Source organism: Grampus griseus (assembly GCF_964374135.1).
Source record: "Grampus griseus genome assembly, chromosome: 20".
NCBI classification, from domain to species: domain Eukaryota; kingdom Metazoa; phylum Chordata; class Mammalia; order Artiodactyla; family Delphinidae; genus Grampus; species Grampus griseus.
This window is the reverse complement of record NC_139014.1, coordinates 57380418-57395226: the sequence shown is the minus strand read 5'-3', so window position 1 is coordinate 57395226 and position 14809 is coordinate 57380418. Positions and strand designations below refer to the sequence as shown.

At 39.6% G+C, this 14809-nt stretch overlaps 1 protein-coding gene across 1 annotated transcript in view; it reads left to right on the top strand.

Annotated features, from left to right (window-relative positions):
- The first annotated feature begins 1916 nt into the window (after window positions 1-1916).
- LOC309837704 (AP-2 complex subunit beta-like) overlaps window positions 1917-14809 on the top strand; it is a 57890-nt gene continuing 44997 nt past the window's right edge. Inside the window, 4 exon segments of the mRNA XM_082678461.1 lie at window positions 1917-2003; window positions 7969-8028; window positions 12160-12262; window positions 12264-12265. Of these exon segments, the coding sequence (XP_082534587.1) occupies window positions 7992-8028; window positions 12160-12262; window positions 12264-12265 (142 nt within the window). The 5' untranslated portion in view covers window positions 1917-2003; window positions 7969-7991.

Here is a 14809-nt window from a genome sequence, read left to right as displayed (position 1 = left end):
GATGGTGGCTTGGAATAATGAGGTGAATAGAAGGGATTGGATGAATTTGAAATCTATTTTGAAGGTAGGATTGACAACTTGGAGATGGAATGAATGTGGCAGTTAAGAGAGAGAGAAATCAAGAATGACCCCCAGATTTCTGGCTAGTAATTTCTGGCAGTGTAATTTGTTCAAATAATTGCAATCATAGCAAATATTTACATAGTCCATACTGTGTGCAGGCATAGTTCTAAGTGCTTTACGTACACTAATTCATTTCATCCTTGTAATAATATTATGATTGGATATTAGTATTTCTCCCATTTTGTAGATGAGAAAACTAAAGAGCAAAGAAATGAGGAAAACTGGGAGAAGGATAGGTTCTGTACAAATTAGGAAATGAGGAGCTGTTGAAAGTTTTTGAACCGGGGAGAGGTATGAATCAAAGATTTTTCTGGTGGCATCTCTTTACAAAATCCACCTCTGTCTTCTGTGAGTTGTACCTGGAACCACAGTTTTTAAACACCCCCCCCAATACTCTTATGATTTGCTTAATTTGGGTGGGCCATATGTGCAGCCTTAACGATCAGTGCGGTTAGCAATTTGGTGGTGAAGTTTGGGGACTAGGTCAAGGCTAGAGATAGATATTTTGGAGTCATATGGGTAGGAAAAATGATTGAACCCATGGTATTCCTAAAGGGTTAGTGTAAAGAAAATGTATGAATATAGAACTTAAAAATAAAATGCTTGCTACTTTCTCCCTCAGACACCATCCTATATCTCTTCTCTTTCAGCCATACTTTCTTATGGAGTTATCTGTTTTCATTTCCTTACCTCCCATTTATCTTCAAACTTCTTCAGCATGGCTTTTGCCTTCATTATCTCTGCTGATGGTCTCAGCAATGACATCGAAGACCTTAGTGCTGCTAAATCCTTGGACACTTTTCGGCCCTTCCTCCTTTTCTCTCTAGCAACTGTTGTTGTTGACCACTCACTCATACATTTATCCATTCAACAAATTTTGGGGAGGGGGCGGCTAGGCCTCAGAGATATATAGTTCCTATACTTTCATAGAACTCTAAAAACGTCCTAAATGATTATGACCACCTGCTTTTCCTTCTACCTCTCTACTTCTCAGTCCCCTTTGCACTTTGGTTTCCCAACTTCTACCTCAGGCTCTCATTCTTCACATTCCTCTTCTTCTTTTTTGGTTAAAGACTTTATTATTACTTAGAGCAGTTTTAAGTGGGAAGTTTTCGTTTTGAGGGGAAGGTACAGAGATATCTAGGTCTTGGTTTCTGAAAGGAACTTACTTTTGTGTAAGCACGCCTGTTACATGCTGGGCGCCTTACCTACTTCAAGCTTCACAAGCTGGAGAGAGTTATATCACTGGATTTATTTCACAAGTAAGACTAAGGTTGAGGAGACGTTAAGTAACTTTGCTAATCACATTCAGGACAGGGATTCGATCTCAGATGGATTCAGACTCAGATCTGAGGCCATGTCAACCGTTTTTCCTTGCACCACTCTCCTCCAGTCCCACTGCCCTTGCATGGTCTTGGGCTGGATCACCATTGTCCACATTCCTGAACTGGCCAGGGAAATTAGCTGGGTTTTTTTTTTTTTTTAAGAAAACAGGATGTTTCACTATGCCTATGTGTAAGTTTTTAGAGAACTCCTGTGCGAGGAAACAAATCCAGGGAATGTCAGCTTGTTTAATAGATCCGTTCCGATAGTCAGTGAACTTCCTAGGAGGCCCGGACCTCAGGTCGCTTCCCGACGGCGCAAAGTATTTCCGTCTCCAAGGCGACCGAGAGGACCGCCTTTCTGGTTCTCCCTGGATGACGTCACACGGCGAGGCTGTCTGACGTCAGAGTTTCCTGTCCACCGTGTTTGTCCGTGGCCAAGTGGGTTTTGCGCAGTGGCTTAGACCTGGAGAAGGAGTCGTGGCGTGCAGGAAACCATTACAGCACCGCTCGGGCCGTGCTCTCTGGCTGCTGCTGCCACCCCTGCCCTTGCCTCCGGTGAGTTCAGGGCGGCTAACTTTGGGGTGTGTCCCTCTTTTGGGGAAGGGGGCCAGGCTTGGTTGGAGACGGGCGGAGGAGAGCAATCTTAGGAGCGTGACCATTGAAGATGGAGTGAGCCGTCAGGTGTGACCGTTGTGAGGAAGAGGGTTGGAGAAAGGGACTCCACCGCTGGAGTGGGGTGAGGGAATCCGCGGGGTGGCAACTGGGAGTTGTGGGGCACTGGGGAAAAGATATGTTCGAAGTGGGGGATTAGGAGGGCCAGAGGCCAGGGGTGTGGCCGGTAGAGACTGGAGGCCGAGGGGAGAACCTTCTTCCCGGTTTGGCGTCGTTCACTGAGAGGCTGGGACGTGACCAGGTACCAGAAGGGGAAAGGAGTTCCCCCAGAGTTTTGCTCATAGATGGGCAGACCTCACCCGTCTTCTGTAATTTGAGGCTGAGACACCTCTCCTCCCTCACCTCGTAATGGAGGAACATATCCCTAGAATCTTGACCACCTGGGGAAAGAAGAGGAATTCCTGACATTGGAGAAAGGGAAAAACCTCCAGAATTGACCCGATGTGAGAGAGGGGGAAGCAGGTGGGAGTAAATCTTAGCCCGGAGTTTTTTCTTTCTGGTCTTAGAAGGAGCGATCTGGTTTGAGAAAGACTGTAGATTAAGACAGAGGTAAAGAAACTGGAACTTCCTGTTATTCCATATTCTTTGAATCCAAAGAATTGATTCATGCTCTTTGTTTTCAGAGCACTGAAAACAGTGCCCATTTGCGGGGCAGACTTTTTTTCAACTCACCTGACTGCTTCATTATGAAGCAGTGTGAATAAAGTGTGAATGCTTCATTAAACTTTGACTTTTAAGAAGTGTTTTTTAAATGCCAAACACTGTTATAATCATGTGGTTTAAAAGAGAAAGTAAAGAAAACTCAGTAAGTTTAGAAAAGGAAGAATGACAAAGGAAGTGGTCTCAGTGAGGAACAATTTAAATTATTAATCACCTCCCTGGTATAATTCTGTTGCTTAGCCTCAGGGTACACTTACAGAGTCATAATAGAAAGCAGCAGATGAAGGAGATGCAGCTGTACAAGAAAACGTGTAACACATTCCAATGATGACTAAGCGTAGTGGTAAGATGAGAACTGTTTGCAGGTATCTTAGTAGTTTTAAACTCCCAAAGAAGCAGAAAGTATAGTGTGTTCTGCAAATAGCCTCACTGAAAATTGGGTGGTAAAGGTAATACAAAGCTAACATTCTGTGACTTAAGAGACTCAAGAAAGCCCAGTTCTTCCATCTTTTCTTTTTCTTCTTTGACACACCCGTATTTTAAAATATTACGAACCAAGCTGAACAGGGAACGAATCAGGTAGGACGCATTTTCCTTTCTTCCTTCTTTTCTCTCCTTCCAGGCGTAAGTTTTCCAGAGTTTATTTCAGTTTAGAATTGGATGTAAAACTTTTGAGCTTTTTTCTTACCGGATAATATTAACAAATTATTTTGTGGCCATTTTTAAATGGAAATTGCAGGTGTGTCTGTTGTAATGAGTTGTCTGCTGTCATTTCTTAGGCAATAAATGATACCTGAAGATGCCATTGTCTTTGCATTATTGAAATATCTGATTAGCACCTCTCACCCTTGTAATGAAAGATTGCTGAGATGACCTTTCTGCTTTATAATTTGGTCAACTGTTCACTTTTTCCCTACTAGCACCAACTGTGTAAAGTCCTACTTTATGCGAAGAGGGGATTTAGTGGCCTCGCCAACTCTAATTTAGCTGCCATTTCCCAGAGAGCCATTTGAAATTAAGACCCTCTTAATTTTCTTCTGGCCTTATTCTCTTTACGGGCACCGGAAGGAGGGAGGAATAGTTGAGAAGGGACTTTTACAACGTATATTTAGTAGAAACTAGGTTATGTTAAATCTAGATGTATAATCCTGTACAGGGAGACCTTTTCTGAAATGCAGTGACATCATACTCTGGGCTAGGAAAGTTAGAGTGATTGTGCTTTTGACTGTGGCAGCATTATTATTATTTTTTTTTAACAATGTCCTGAGGTCATACCTCAGGTCCTCAGAACAGCCGGCGACTTCTCTAGTTTGATCTGCTAAAAAGGTAGTGTGAATTCCAGCTCCATGATGGCTTGGCTTTGCCCTGGGACTCTCCTGAGGAATAAATTCCCCCCCAGCTCCCAGAAGGAACTTGATTTTTGAGGCTCTTCAGCAAATACTTGACTTATTCTTTGAACTCTATCTTGGCTGCTTTTTCTTTGGCTTCTAAAGCAGACAACAGGTTTTTTTTTGTTGTTTTTTTTTTTTTGCGGTACACGGACCTCTCACTGCTGTGGCCTCTCCCGTTGCGGAGCACAGGCTCCGGATGCGCGGGCTCAGCGGCCATGGCTCACGGGCCCAGCCACTCCGCGGCATGTGGGATCCTCCCGGACCGGGGCACGAACCCGTGTCCCCTGCATCGACAGGCGGACTCTCAACCACTGCGCCACCAGGGAAGTCCCAGACAACAGTTTTCACCACCCTATGTTTTAGAGAATCTGACCATATTCATCTCTGGTGTGTGATTAAGAGTGTCTCATTCAAAAACAACAACAACAAAAACAAAGAAACAATGTCTCATTTAAAAATATATACAGGGACTTCCTGGTGGTGCAGTGGTTAAGAATCCGCCTGCCAATGCAGGGGACATGGGGTTTGATCCCTGGTCTGGGAAGATTCCACATGCCACGGAGCAACTAAGCCCGTGCACCACAACTACTGGCCCCACGCGTTGCAGCTGTTGAAGCCCATGCGCTCTGGGACCCATGTGCTGCAACTGCTGAGCCTGCATCCTGCAACTAATGAAGCCCGCGCACAGCAACGCAGAGTAGCCCCTGCTCGCCACAACTGGAGAAAGCCCACGTGCAGCAACGAAGACTCAACGCAGCCAAAAAATGCATACATATGCAATTTTTTGAGGTGAAATTCACATAACATAAAATTAACCATTTTAGAGTGAGCAGTTTGGTGGCATTTGGTACATTCACAGTGTTGTGCAACCCCGACTCTTCTCATTTGTTTTTGTTTAGGCTGGTTTACTTTTATTTTGGGGGAGTTTCTGTTGGCTTAAGTCAGGAACTGACATGATAAAATGTTGCTCTGCCAATATGTGTAAGGGATATTTCATTACTGTTGTGTAGGACAGTGCGAGATAAGAGAGTGGTGTGTTTCTCCTTTCTCTTGAAAAGCAGGGGTTCTTAATTTAGGGTCTAAGATCATGTACTTGATTCTCTCCTCTTCCCTGAAATTTTGTGGGCTGGTACATTATTCTCTAGTAAGAACTTAGTGCTCACAATGTAATAGGACAGAAATCTATTCCTCGATGATGAAATTTGTTAGGGGAAGTAATGAAATGTGTGGGTCACTAATAAAGGTACGATTTAAGACGAGGTTAATTTAATGTTTAACAGATTGTGCTGAAATTTTCTGTTAAAAATTTAATATATGTGAATGTGTATGAGAGCTTTAGAAAACAACGATTTGGGGGCGCTTTTTCAAAGAAACAGAAATTCCAAGCAGCTTTTGTCTTTAAATGTTAAGCAAGTTTTAACTTTTGATGATCCCAAAGGATTAGAGTGGTGTAACAACATCCTGGATAGACCATAATGGCCTTGAGCTGTGGCCCTCCTGTCAGGCTCTAGTACTGTAATCATTTCTGTATACTGGTTTTCCTCTTTGTATATATAAGTTCTTAGATGATAACTTCACATTTATTCCATGTCTTTTTTTTATTAATTAATTAATTTATTTATGGCTGTGTTGGGTCTTCGTTGTTGTGCGTGGGCTTTCTCTAGTTGCGGTGTGTGTGGGCTTCTCATCGCAGGGGCTTCTCTTGTTGCGGAGCACGGGCTCTAGGCTTGTGGGCTTCAGTAGTTGTGGCATGTGGGCTCAGTAGTTGTGGCTCACAGGCTCAGTAGTTGTGGCACACGGGCTTAATTGCTCTGTGGCATGTGGAATCTTCCTGGACCAAACCCACATCCCCTGCATTGGCAGGCGGATCCTTAACCACTGCACCACCAGGGAAGTCCCTATTCCAGGTCTTTTATGTGAAGGACTCCTTTCTTCAGTTTGCCTACTTCACATTTACTTTACACTGTGAATGGATTAAGTGATTAAATGGATTAAAAGATTATAATTCTTTGAATTTTAGCTAGAAAAGACATTATGAAAATACTACATAAGACAAGCCTCTGTTACAGGCTCACTTTAAGTTATAACAAATAGTGTCATATCAGAAATTTCTGTATTCTGTAATGATTTGTATGCGTTCTAGCTCACTTCTTTTAACAAGGTAAATTCAGTGAAATTCTTGTACAACCTAAAAGCACTATTGTATAAGGATCAGTACTATAAACATTAAGTAGCTCCTTGGAAAGATAACAGATGAGTCTAATTTCCCTTAAATAGTCCAAGTAGTACATTTTAGAGAACAAATTTGAGCCAACCTTTTTTCATTATTTTATGATTTTCTGGCTTTTTTCCTTAATTGCATTGATTTGTTGAGTGCTTAGGTCTTTTTTCTCAGATCCATAATTACCATTGTTTGTGGAGGTATTATCGCTCAAGTTTGCCAAATATATTATCACTCATGTTGTTTTGACCAGAAAATAATGAGTAGGTGCCAGGGCATCTGTCCAAAATTTGGTGATAAGTATTATTAATGATGGTGGTCAGTAAGAAGATAATCATTTTTTTAAAAATTTATTTATTTGGTTGTGTCGGGTCTTAGTTGTGGCAGGCGGGCTCCTTAGTTGAGGCTCGTTGGCTCCTTAGTTGTGTCATGCGAACTCTTAGTTGCGGCACGCATGTGGGATCTGGTCGTACCAGGGATCGAACCTGGGCCACCTGCTTTGGGAGTGCAGAGTCTTAACCACTGTGCCACCAGGGAAATCCCAGAAGATACTCATTTTTGAGTGCAGCAGGAATATTATTAAAAGAAAGTTTTAATGTATTTAAAGAAGTCAAGTACATTGGACAAAATCTTAGGGTTTCTCAAATCAGAAAACATTGTCTCATTATTTGGGGAGAAATGTGATCAGTCCATGCTGTTTTCGTTTTACTAATGGAGTCTTATGTCAACTGGATTAATTCTGGAAATTGGAACAGAAAAGTTAAATTGAAGCTGGGATCCATGTTCTTTTAAGTTTTAACACCAGTTCTGATCCTCTTTAGCACTCAGTGTGACTGAACAAATATCTCAGTTTTTTGCATTGTTTTTAACTGTAAACTGATATTTTTTATTTGGGGGAATACTTGGGGGAATTGTAGGTTGTTGGAAATACGAAAACCATAATTTAAAAAAAAATCCATGCGTAACACCTCTCTAGATGTTTGCCTCTCTAGGTGTTTGTCATGAAAGAGTATTGTCCTACTAATCTAGACTTCTCTCTTTTTTCTGAAAGAAATTCCTTTTATTGACAGTTGCATGTAATGGTGAAGAGGTTGATAAAATTTTTTTCTCTTTCAGTTTTACTCTGTTTCAGAATATGTGTCTTAGAGTGACTCCATCTTGAGGCAGGGAAGTAAATCAGATTTGCTTTAACGGAAAGTAATGGGGAGATCTTTTGAAACAAACTTTTCCTTATTTTAAATATTGGAGTGACTAACTGAAGACGTATTTGTAAAAAGATGTAGCTTTAGGTCTTGGAGGCTCTGAGGAGATAATTGTGGATAAAATCATAAAACTCTGATAGGTTCAGATTATCACTCTATTCCATTAGGCCTTTGGATTTTGTTCCAATTAGCTTTTGAGGCAAGGATTACATTCTTAATTATCCTTGCATCCCTTTGGATCACGAGTGATGGTGGTAAGGATGAAGATACTTTCTGAATGCAGAACTTCTTGTATATAAATGATCTTAAAATTAGTTGAATGCCTTGCTGGACATAAATAACTTGGTTAAAGGAATTCTCTTCTCTTGCTGTAGGTGCACATTAAAGATCCACAACCATGACTGACTTCAAGTACTTCACAACCAATAAAAAAGGTAAGTATGAGAACCTGATCACAGCCTTTTTTGAAGATTCTTCAAAAGTTGTGGTGTAAGATTGTTCCAAGTAGAATGCTCCTGACCTCTTCAGACATGTATGTCTTGGACCATCTCACTGGGGATATCCTACAGAAAAATGTATTGAGTAAATTATTAAAGTATGGGTTTTTAAAGATACGGCTGTGGTGCACATCATTTTGACTTGAAGGTTTTAGTGAAAGGAAGAGATCCAAGATTGATCCATTGAAGATTGATAGATCTGAGGAGGGTAAAAGGAAGAAGCACATTTATTTTCTCTTTTTTAGAAAAATCGAGTGTAATTGGTTTACAATGTTGTGTTCGTTTCTGGTGCACAGCAAAGTGATTCAGGTGTGTGTGTGTGTGTATGTATATATATATATATTCTTTTTCAGATTCTTTCCCATCATAGGTTATTACAAGATATTGAATATAGTTCCCTGTGCTATACAGTAGGACCTTGTCGTTTATTTAATACATACTAGTTTGTATCTGCTAATCCCAAGGTCCTGATTTATCCCTTCCTCCCCTCCTGTTTGGTAACCATAAGTTTATTTTCTGTGTCTGTGAGTTTCTGTTTTGTAAATAAGTCCATTTGTATCTTTTTTTAGATTCCACGTATAAGTGATACCATATATTTGTCTTTCTTTGTCTGACTTACTTCACTTAGTATGGTAATTTCTGGGTCCATCCATGTTCCTGAAAATGGCAGTATTTCATTCTTTTTTATGGCTGAATAATACTCCATAGTATATATAAACCATATCTTCTTTATCCATTCATCTGTGGATGGATGGACACTTAGATTGCTTCCATGTCCTGACTATTGTAAATAGTGCTGCCGTGAACGTTGGGGTGCACGTATCATTTCGAATTAAAATTTTCTCTGGATATATACCCACGAGCGGGTTTGTTGGATCATATGGTAACTCTAGTTTTTTAAGGAACCTCCATAGTGTTTTCCATAGTGGTTGCACCAAATTCTTTTAATTGTTTACTTGGAAATAAACATTTTATTACAAGGAGTACTACTAAAGCAATACAGCAATAAAAAGTAAAAATGAAAGTTCCCTCCCTCCCTATTCCTGTTCCTGGTGGGAACTCGGTATGTATCCTCAGTCTTTTCTATGCATGTATTTTTTTTTTTAATGCATGTATTAATACATATGATTTTTCAAATTTTTAACAAAAAATGATTATGCAAAACAATGCATGGAAATTTGATATTTTCTTATCCTTCCACAGATGATGATTTCATATCATCATTTCTGAATTATGGCTGCCAAAAGGCATAATCTCAGTGTAATCATGAGGGAACACCTATGACAGCTGAGGGTGTTCTAGAAAATGACTGGCCTGTACTTTTTAAAAATGTCATTATCATGAAAGACAAAGGCTGACCAGCTGTTTCAGATTAAAGGAGACTAAAGAGACCTGACAGTAAGTGTAGTGCATGATCCTGCATTGGATCCTGGCCCAAGGAGGATGGGGGTAAAATTACTATAAAAGACTTTATCAAGATCTTTGAATAAGGTTTATAGATTAGATAATGACAGTATATCACTGTTAAACTTCCTGATTTTCATCATTGTATTATAGCTATGTAACATAATTCCTTGTTCTTAGAAGTTATACACTGACATATTTAGAGCTAAAGAGATATGATGTCTACAGTTTACTTCTTCAATGAATCAGAAAAAAATGTATAAATATATAAAAAGTATGATAAAGCAAATGTGGCATAATGTTAGCAGATGGGGAATTTTGCAACTTTAAGATTAAAATGATTTCAAAAGGAAAAGAAAATGGGAGGGCACACATAGTGGCCTGGAGCACCAGAAAATTTTCTAGAAAGCACAAGCATATTTCTGTCGTTTGGAGTTATTTAAGGGTAAACTTCTATTATAATACAGAAAACACCATAGAGAGTTGCTTAATTACATTAGCTACTAGTCCATGGCTTTCAGCCTTGCCTGCACATTGGAATTGCCCAGTGAAGTAAAAGTCAATAGGTGATGTCCAGTCCTGCCCCTGCAGATATCCTGATTTCTTTGGTGTGGGATATGGCCTAGACGTGGGTTTTTTTTAAAAGCTCCCCAGAATTTTCTGATGTGTAGCCGAGATTGAGAACTGTTGCTAGCTGCTAGCAATGCTTGGTAGATTTGATTCAGGGGAAAAGGAGGGGGGAAGATAAGAATTTAATAAAGCTGCAGTATGTATGAGATACCTTGCCTCCGTGCTCCTCCTTGGCTCCACCCAACTTCTTGCTGTTTTTACTGCTTATAGCGTACAAAAGCATTTAGCCCCTTGTCATTCATTTTCAGCTTTTTTTCTTATTCTCTTATCATTCTGAAATGTATTTATTTCTTCTGTTAACATTTTGTGTGCTTTGATGACCAAGATGTTTCTATAATAACACAAAAAGATGTAATTTTAAAACTCACCTGATTTTTCAAACCTTCACTTATAATGGGTCCTGGTAACCTTTTTTTAATTCAGGGATTTTTATAAAGGTTTGAGACTTACAGATGAATCATGGCTGGGTAAATACCACATTTTAAAAAAAGGATAGACTGTGTTCCTTTTACTTCCTGTAACACCCACCAGAACTGCCACTGGCGCATATTCTTTAAATTTATGCTGTTGGAGTTGGAATAATTTCAGTTATATCCTGTTTTGATCTTCAGCTCCTGCTGCTATTCACAATTCAGATTTTCTGAAACCGTGCTGCTTGTCCTTTACTGTTTTCAGAAGTAAATGATGGGAACCCTAAGAGCTGGATTTGGCAGCAGAGGACTTGGAGAAGAGGAGAGTGACTCTTTAAAGGGCCCAGCTTTTCTGTCTGTGCTATTTTTGCAGCTGTCAAATAAAAGGGTGATTTTTGTAACGGTTTGTTTGCTTTGTTAGCGATGGATTTTGATGTAACAGGCTTTTTTAGTGCTCAACTTCTGTGCTTCTTGCCAGTTCATCCTTCCCATTTAGAGGCTTCAGCAGATCACCTAGTTTGCTGCCCCCACTATTTCTGTACTGGTGAACGAGGTTAAAGTGAACATCAAGAACAGTCATAAAGGTGGAAGAAAATGAGGCAATTCTGTGGATTGAAAGTTGACGTGACAATAGTCAACTTCTTTTTCGTGGTCTTATAGTATATTTTCTTCTTTCTTTTAAAACCAGTTGAGGGTGGTTAACCTTTTTTCTTATTTCAGCTCCAGCTTTCTGAAGATAGGTGAGCCTGGGCCTTAAAATAGTGGTGACAGTCCTGGCATTTCACGGTGCAGCGCCTGAGCAGTCAGTCATTTAAGATTATATCTTTAGAAATGACTCTGGTTTGTACCATTCTTGAAGCTTCAGGATTATTATTTCTGTTCTTAGATTGATTGAACAGGATAGGGCCTTAAAGCCCATTATCATCTTAAAGTACTAATTAGAGCAGTGATTCTCAACCTTGATTATACATTAGAATCACTTGAGGAAACTTTAAAAAATATGAACGTAGGAGTTCTACTCCTTGACATTCTGATTTATTTGGTCCAGAGTGGAGCCTGAGCATTGGCATTTCTAGATACTTCCCGGGTAATAGTGTGTAGCCAACGTTGAGAAACACTGGATTAAAGAGTCGGGAGAAACAGTTCTAAGGCCAGCTCTGTCACTCGCTCACTTAGTGACCTTTGAGCCTCAGTTGTTTGTGGAGTTGAGAGTAGGTGAATGAGGAGTCTCTTCTGGTTTGAAAACATTGATTTGTGAACCTGTTTCCTGCCTGCATTTATTTTTTTCCCAGGACTTTGAAATTCTGACAGGAGATCATCCCTCAGATGCCGTTCTCTCCCCATCGTAGTAACATATCATGAGATATCTTTCCTTTTTCCCACTTCTGTGCTTCCTGAGATCTGGCTTACACCTTCCTCTCTGGCGATAACCCCAAAATAGCATCCTTATCAATGGGTTGGTTAATATTCTAGGGATTTGAACTGTACCTATCCTATAATTTTTAAATAATCTTATTTCAGTTGCAGCCCTGCCACTGGTCATCTGTTGTGTTACTTGCTGTATAGTACAGTGTTCTGCTCTAGTTCTCTGATCCTGGGACCTCACCCGTTTGTTGTCTTTTAGGAGAAGTCTTTGAATTAAAGGCTGAACTCAACAGTGAAAAGAAAGAAAAGAAGAAGGAGGCTGTGAAGAAAGTGATTGCTGCTATGACTGTGGGGAAAGATGTTAGGTAAGGGTAATCTCTTCTGCTTTGCTCATTTTAGACTCTTACTCTATGGCTTTTACTGCCTTTTTTTTTTTTTAAGCAGAGGTCTTCTTAGAAGCCCACATGATTTAAATGTATTTATTTATTTATTTATTTATGGCTTTGTTGGGTCTTCGTTTCTGTGCGAGGGCTTTCTCTAGTTGTGGCAAGCGGGGGCCACTCTTCACTGCGGTGCGCAGGCCTCTCCCTCTCGCAGCCTCTCTTGTTGCGGAGCACAGGCTCCAGACGCGCAGGCTCAGTAGTTGAGTAGTTGTGACGCATGGGCCCAGTTGCTCCGCGACATGTGGGATCTTCCCAGACCAGGGCTCGAACCCGTGTCCCCTGCCTTGGCAGGCAGATTCTCAACCACTGCACCACCAGGGAAGGCCTAGTGCTTTTTATTTAAAGCTATTACAGTCAGAACGTATAAGAATGAGTTTGTCCCACTGGGAACATCAGGAAGTGTAGTTGCTTTTATATTAACTCTGTGACTTAGTTTTTTTTTTTTTGAGTGAAACGAGTTTGATTTCACTTGCGTACAGATCTAGCATAAAACCTCCTGAGAGCTGACACAGTTACAAATCTGTTGCTGAGGTAGTTTTAGAAGATGATAAAAATACACTGAGAAGCAGAAGCCCATGTGTACTTTAATTGGCTCAAGCCAGTGCCCTCAACTTTACAACTCTGCCTTTAATTGCCGAATTCAAGATGAAAATCAGTGGTAACAAAATCCAAAGGGTCTTTTTTGTTTTTCCTCCCTTTTGTCCTGTAATTTAGGAAGGCCATTTGGAAATAAATAAGGATTGTCTGCAGGCCCCTGAGGATTCCCGAGATCCTTTCCATGAAATCCATGAAGTCAAAGCTATTCTTGTAATAATACTTAGGTGTTATTTACCCTTTTCACTGTGTTGACGTTTGCATGGCTGGTGCCTTAGTGTGAATTAAGGCAGTGGTGCCAAACTGTAAAAGTAGTCATTGTATTCTTCACCATCATGTGCTTGTAGGAAAAAAGGGCAGTTTCACTTAGGACTGTCCTGCATGAAGCACTAAAAATTTATTTCAGTAAACCTTGAACCTTGAGTTCAGGTCTTTTTAATATTCTGTGTGATGAAATAGGAATTAGGCATAAGGTACTTCTACTGCATAGCAAAGTGTGACAGTTGACTTGAAAAAAAGCCCTTGCACAATTGTTTGACTTGGGAACACCATTTCTTTGTGAAAGAAAGATTGACAGACAGAACTATCGTTAATCAGACTTCAGTATTTGGGAGACATTTTATAAAAAATGAACAAAGTGAACCTGTCACTTCAAGGGAAAAAATTTGACAGTAGATAAATTTCGACTTTAAAGTAAAAATTAGAGTGTTGGAAAACTTGTATCTCCCATCGTGAGCTTGATAGCTTCCCAATACTTAGAGATTTTTCTGATGAGATTGGTGGTGAAATTAATGACTGTGATTATTTGCTGCTGTATAATGAAATATGCCACCATAGAGAAGATCTGCATAACTCATTGAACCAATATTTTCCAAATGACCAGTGCATACATCACAAAATTATGCATGGGTAAAATATCCATTCAAAATAAGTGATAAATGAATGGATTTTAATGCAACCAAGTACAGAAAGTTTATTGATATGGTTTCAGATTCCATATTGTACCTAACTTTTAAGAAACTACCATTTGTGGACTAAAAACAAAAAGAAAAACAACCATTTGTCTAGCTTTAATGTATCAAAGGAGAACATCCAGTTATATGAAAAAGCTATTAAAATACTCCTCCATTTTCCAATTTATATACGTGTATGCAAATGGATTTTCTTCTTACACTTCAGCTAAACAACATTCTACAACAGGTTGAATGCAGGAGCATGTGTGAGAATCCAGCCGTTTTTGTTTACAGTAGACATTAAAGAGATTGGCAAAAATTAAAACAATGTCATCTTAATTTAAAAAAATAAGTAAAATAGGTAGATTTTTACTTTAAAATATTTATGTTAATATGAAATGCATTGATCTTCCTTTTATTAGTTGGGTCAAATGCTGCTGATAAGAAATGGATGAGTGCAAGAATGCCAAGTAAATTGCAGCATCTAGTGGTGGATGTGAGGTGTAGTAACTCAAACATCTGAGAAGGTCCTAAGGCTAATGATGACCTTCCTAATGTCATTAAGAAAAGGGAAGTTTAAATTTAAGTGCATTCTGTGTCAGGCACAGGGACAGATGCTTTTACTTACAATGTTTTTTATAGTCCTCATGTCTTCTGAACTAGAGGTTCTTCTGAATCAGAAGTTATTCCATGTTAGAGATCAAGCAGTGTATACTTGGAGAGGCTAAAGAATAATCCCAAAGTCATACAGCTAGTGGTAATGTAGCCAGGATTCTAATCTAGGGTCTGAGTCCCAATACCTGTTACTGGTCACTTCCTTCATGGGTGTATATATACAATAGAATCTAAATGTGTACATGGCACACACGTTTAGAACTGTTTCATGTTCTGAAAATGGTTAAAATTTTGAACAAAGGTC